Genomic DNA, 6,106 nt, shown 5'->3' on the forward strand with positions numbered 1-6,106 from the left:
CTGTGAACTTGCTGTTGTAGCGACGCAATGATTTCATGCGGCTGACATGGAAGACTGGATGGATCTTCCACCAGGATGGAGTTTTCACCTGGTATGTGGACTTCCCAATGCGTTTTTCAATGGGCAAGGGCCCGATGTATTTTTGTTGCAGCCGAGGGTCATGGGTCCTTTCTGCAAACAAGTACCGCTTTGGGATGCATAGCATTACTTTGTCCCCTGGTTGATGTTGGGCAAAGCAACGCTTTTGTTCGGTGAACCTTTTTGCCCGCTCTTGGGCCTTGATGAGATAGCTCCGCACTATCTCCATGTTGCGCTCCCATTCGCTCGAGAAGTTGGCAGCTCGAGGAGATTTCGGCATGGTTGATGCATTCACCGTTTGCGGGAGAAGCGGTTGCTGTCCGGTAACAATTTCAAAAGGGCTTTTGTTTGTATGATGGCTCTTTTGAGAATTGAAACACAGTTGAGCAGCATCCAAGAGCTTCACCCAATGCTTCTGTGATCCGGTTGCGAAGTTGCGGAGATATTCCTCCAGCATGTCATCGGACCGGTCTGTCTGGCCATCCGATGGTGGATGGATGTCTGAGTTGTGACTCAATGTTGACCCAAAGCACCTGAAGAGATGGGTCCAAAAGTTGCTAGTAAAGCGTGAGTCGCACCTACTAACAATGTCTTTGGGCAGGCCCCAATGTTTGACAATGTGCGAGAAAAAGAGTCGAGCTGTATCTTCTACTGATGCATTTTGCGGGGCTGCTATGAAAGTTGCATAGTTTGAGAATTGATCTATGACAACCATGATTTATGCAAGATTGCCGACTTGGGGCAATCCCGTGATGAATCTGAGGGAAACACTTTCCCATGGTCTCTGAGGGACATGTAATGGCTGCGAGGGTCCCGTCTGTGATGAGTGATCCGACTTGTCCTTATGGCATGGCTGATAAATCTTCACACGATGAGGAGCGTCACCAGTCTTTTGAGGCCGATGATATGATGGCTGATTGTTGCTGCGAAGGGTAGTCGGAACCAGGGGTTCATGTCTGTCGACTACCTTCTCCAACTGCATGGCCGAGATGTTTTCAGCGGCCATCTTTATGGGAAAGCATGGTATGGTGCAGGGCTTGGCCTCTTTTTCTCCCATCATCAAGAGCATGTTGGCATATGGTACCGGTATGGTGTTGGTTTGTCTCATGAACTCCAAACCCACTATGATGTCGAAGTCATCTATGATTGCGATGCGCAGGTCGATGCTTCCTTTATATGGGCCAAGTTTCACTGGGACATTTGTAGCTGTTCCACCCAATGTCTGAGGTGGTGAGTTGATAGCCTTGACGCGGCCTTTGCTCTTTTGTACAACAAGACCTAGGCGCTCTACTTGCATTGATGACAAGTAGTTGTGGGTGGCACCCGTGTCTATCAAGGCGTGAAGGGGCTTGCCGTTCACTTTCAATTTGACGAACATTAGGGTACTCGCTTGTTTAGGAGGCCTCTCGTCCATCTTTTCCTTCCCTTTCTTGGTGATTGGGACTGATGTTTTCTTAGGAGGACATGCACTGGTCCCCGCTAAGGCATGTGGGATAGAGCCAACAATTGCATTGAAGGCGCCTACCTGGTCGTCATCTGATGTGTCTGATGCGTCTAACTCATCCTCGACTGTCTGATGAGCATTGACCTTGATGTTTGGGCATTCATTGTTCCAATGCGCCCCGCCGCAATGACGGCATTCTGAGGGAGGCTTTCTCCCTTGATTGTTGTTGATGGATGCAGCACTGTTGCTGTTGGAGGGAAGAGTCTTAGTTTTGGATGCACTCCGATCTCCTCCACTTTTGCTTGGGCCACTATTACTGGGATGGTGCCCGTTGAATCCCCCTCGGACAGACGGCTGGGGCCTGTCGTTCTGAGTTCCCAAATGATAATCGCCAAGGCATTCTGCAGCTTGAATGGCCTTGGGCAGGGTGTCTACCCGTTGTCGCTGTAGTTCCATACGGGCATGAGGTTTCAAACCTTCTCTGAATGCGAAGAGTTTGTCTTTGTCCCCCATGTCGCGTATGTTTAGCATGAGTGCGGAGAATTCACGCACGTACTCGCGCACTGATCTGGTGTGGCGGAGTTCTCGTAGCTTTCTCCTTGCATTGTATTCCACATTTTCGGGGAAGAACTGCAGGCGTATGGCTACCTTCAATTCGTCCCATGTCTGAAGAGTATCTTCACCGGCCTTGATGGCTTCGTATTTGACCCGCCACCAAAGTTTGGCATCGCCCTGAAGATACATGGCAGCAGTCGCTACCTTTTTGGATTCCTCCAAATGGCCCACGACATCAAAGTATTGTTCGATGTCGAAGATGAAGTTTTCCACTTCTTTAGCATCCCGGGATCCGTCGTATGGCTTTGGCTCCGGTATCTTAAGCTTTTGTGGAATGGGGGTGAGGTTTGCTGCACCCCTGATGTGATGGTCGCCTTCTCGAAGTAGGCTCTGTAAGGCAGCATTGACAACATTGAGCTTGTTTGTCAAGCCGTTTATGGTTTGCTGCATGGCAGTTAGTCTGTCTGCCTCCTGTTGCTGATGGGCTAAATCGTCGGCACGCTCCTGTTGGAGGTCCTCAAATTTGCCATGAATATTGGCAGTTTCGATGGCTGCCGTTTGTCGGTCGTCGTCAGAGTCACGACTGATGTTTGCAATGTCATTTTCGGCCTGCCGCATTCGGCGGTCCAGGTCGTCCAACCTTTGCACTAGGTTGTTGTTTTGATCAGGCACCGTATCCACGATTGGTCGTAATCGGTCAACCGTCTCTTCTAGGGATGCTAGACGCTCCCCATGATTCACCATGGTCAGAAATGGTGATGATGGCAAATGTGTTCCCTCGTCCGATGTCGAGCCTAGGCTCTAATACCAACTGTTACGCAACGACTTCCTGATGTTCTTTGGAAGGGCAACGTAAGGCTAAGCAACCGATGTCAGTGCGGTTGCTGTCCGCCAATGAGGTCTCCTCCGCACGCTAGACTAGATTGTCAGTGCCGTGCGGGAAAACCAATGTCGTGAGCAATTGCGGAAGCTGAGAGAGAATTGGGGTTTTGAATGATGATGATGATTTTATTGATGAATGAAAATGCTGATTACAAAGATGCGGTGTCGAGGGGGAGAGACACCAGAAAATGCTTGCTTGAAAAATGTTTGATTGTTTGGTCCCCCTTAATAATGCTTAAAAAAAACAAACCAACATTACAAGACTAGTCCTAATAAAGATGTAGAAGCACACTGAAATGAAAATGATGTAAACTAGCCTATGATTACAATGAAAAAGACTTAGATTATTACAAGGTAAAACTAAGTCCGATGGCAGCTTCTTTGTCTTGCGGGTCAGGGTCTGCGCGCGCGTTGCTGTGGGCGCGCGCGACACTTGATGTGCTGGCCTGAGGCTGGGCACTGGTGCTTGGCATCAGGGTCTGTGCGCGAGGCGCTGCTGGAATGGGCCTGCAGCTGGGCACTGGCGAGGCATCAGGATCTGCGCGCGCGGCATTGTCAGGGCGCGCGGCGCTGTTGTCATTGGCCAGCCCTTGGGCGCTGGCGAGAGGCATCGGTGGGGCGACAGAGGCACATGCGCGCTTGTCACTTGGCGCAGCCAAGACCACGGAGCCGACCATGGCGCTAGGCATTGTGAGGCTTGCTAGGCCGCCATGGGGCGCGGCCAAGGGGTCATGGGACGTGTCTGGAAAGCAGCCCATGACATTAGGCTTGGAATTAGGAAAGCACGGGAAGGTAGCCCCATGCAATTTTATATTTGTATTACGGCTTCTCTTTTTTATCCAAAAAAAAAAAGAAAAAAAATTATTTAACAAGAGATGAGAAGAAAGACAAATGAAAACTAAAGAGATTGTACGTAGAAGTTCATGCCTTCATCTTTTTTTCCTACAGTTATCCACCACTACATGACACAAAAGAGGGAATTTGATCAAAATTCTCTCTCTAGGCGTGACAAACATAAGTGGGTTGCGTTATCATGATGTATCAACCACACCATTTCCCATTCTTCCATTTCTCAACACTATAACTTTTCTACACAAGTCAAAGCTCACATCCAATCCGATGCATGCAATTGCATTACCCCATGCATCAATATTGATCACATGATTTTTTTACTTAAAAATTTCAACTAAACTCTAAGAAATAATACATTAAAAAGACAAGTAAAAATAAGGATTCCCTACTTAACTTCCACCATATACTTTGCTAAATATCTTCCACACTTAAACCACCATGACACTACCACCAACCATAGCCGTTGCCGCCACACATAGCATACCAAAGGCGGATGGAGCTTATAATTTATGGGTTCACATGAATTTAATATTTTTAGATGAACATAGATATCTATGAACAAAAATTTATTGAAATTTCAATAAATATAATATTATGAACCCATAATTTTAAAATACAACGAGTTCACTACTAAAAACTTTAAGTTCAAATCCTGAAATCTGCCTCATCATCATACAATTCACCTATTTCCTGGTGGACGTAAAAGTTTGAAACACCACAGTTCCAGCAGCAGGAAATTCATCAACCGTGCAACTCCGGCGTTTCATCCCAAGTGGCTCTACGGCTTTAACAATTCTGCTCCAAATCTCACTGCTGTTCGTACACGTGATCGACACGGACATCGTCCCCGGTCGGAAAACCTGAACCACCTTCTTCAAAACCTTAACAATATCATCACGATCATCGTAAATGGACCCCACACACTCATAACTCGCGTAACTAAAACCATCTTCTGGCGTTACATGAATTGTAGAGTAACGATCTCCGTCAATACCATTCATGGAATATCCACAAGGATCAAATGCAAAGTCACAAATCAATGCATTTGAGTTAATATCTCCGATTCCGGTTATCTCCGTCATCTGTTTTCCGGTAGTATCCGGATGTTTAAAGAATTTCCGGGCAAGTACCCGGTCAAGATCCGTCATACAAATTTCCACTGTGTACAAATCGTTCGAAATAGGAAGTGAGTAAAACTTGTCACAACTAGCTGAAAATACATGCCAAGAATGTGAAGTGAATTTTGAAGGCATAACAGAGGCTTTTCTGTAGCAAAGATGATTAGGTAATTGGTCTTGTAAGTAAATAATTTCTTCTTTGAAATTTGTATGAGGGTAAGGTTGTGCTTTTGGGAAAATGTAATTTCCTCTAGTGTACCTACACTCAGTTATAATAAGTCCAATTTCGCATGCATAGTGGATAAATGGACGGATAGATTTTAACAACTCGGTGGTCCCACATGTTTTGATGATTATTTTTGTGGGGTATACGAAAAGGCTTGATTCTGATAGTACGTAGGAATCAAAATATTGGTTACCAGCAGCTGATACTACGGTGCACTGCACAGCATGTAATACTTCCTCTATTGAATCAAAGTCAACGTGCCGGAGACCACCCATTCCGATCACCGGGTCATCGCCGGAGAAGTGTAGCTCCAGCCTCTTCTCAAATCCTTCAAAACCAGAAGCAGCCATTTGATGAAACTATATATGATAACAGATAATTATAAATCACTTAAACTTGAATATTTCTGAAAATATGGACAAGGTTAATTATAAAGTGTGATATTTTTTTCTTGAGTGGGAGAGTGTTGGTGCCTAAACCGAAACAGGGAAGTGAGTATATATAGTGGAAGAAAATGAGAGAGGAGTGGGGTGGGGAGGAAGGGGGGTGATGAGATGGAGATGGGGGCATGCGGATAAGGCAACCAAGAATAATGAGCGTAAGCAAAATGAATACAAGATGATGGTTATTTTTTGCATGAGACATTTTTTTTGGACAACAATATGAATCCCAGGTCCATAGCCACGCGCATTTTGTTTTTGTTTTTTAGTCCTATGGTCTACTTCTATTTGAGTAAGTCTAAGGACGGACAGTCAATTGGTACATTTTATTGTAAAATATATATTATTTTTTTTGGTGAAATAAAAATTTTATTTAATCACCAGCACAAATCTTTACAAGTAAATCCCTCCTATTTTCCACTCCCCTCCTCCTATTTTCCACTCCCCTTACTGATCATACTCCAGCTTTCACTATCTTTTTCCATTCAAGAACTATTACAATTGAGCTATT

General features: G+C 45.4%; 1 protein-coding gene across 1 annotated transcript; it reads right to left on the reverse strand.

Moving 5' to 3' along the window:
• Positions 1-4,362: 4,362 nt before the first annotated feature.
• LOC107792590 (S-adenosylmethionine decarboxylase proenzyme 4-like) lies at positions 4,363-5,639 on the reverse strand. Its single transcript, XM_016614815.2, has one exon. The coding sequence runs from the start codon at positions 5,503-5,505 to the stop codon at positions 4,495-4,497; it is 1,011 nt and encodes a 336-aa protein (XP_016470301.1). The 5' UTR covers positions 5,506-5,639; the 3' UTR covers positions 4,363-4,494.
• Between the last annotated feature and the right edge of the window lie 467 nt (positions 5,640-6,106).

Source organism: Nicotiana tabacum, chromosome 8 (genome assembly GCF_000715075.1).
Source record: "Nicotiana tabacum cultivar K326 chromosome 8, ASM71507v2, whole genome shotgun sequence".
Taxonomy (NCBI): domain Eukaryota; kingdom Viridiplantae; phylum Streptophyta; class Magnoliopsida; order Solanales; family Solanaceae; genus Nicotiana; species Nicotiana tabacum.

Bases quoted from the DNA above. Each gene is read 5' to 3' on its own strand.
- LOC107792590 (XM_016614815.2), bottom strand. From the start codon at position 5,505: ATGGCTGCTTCTGGTTTTGAAGGATTTGAGAAGAGGCTGGAGCTACAC.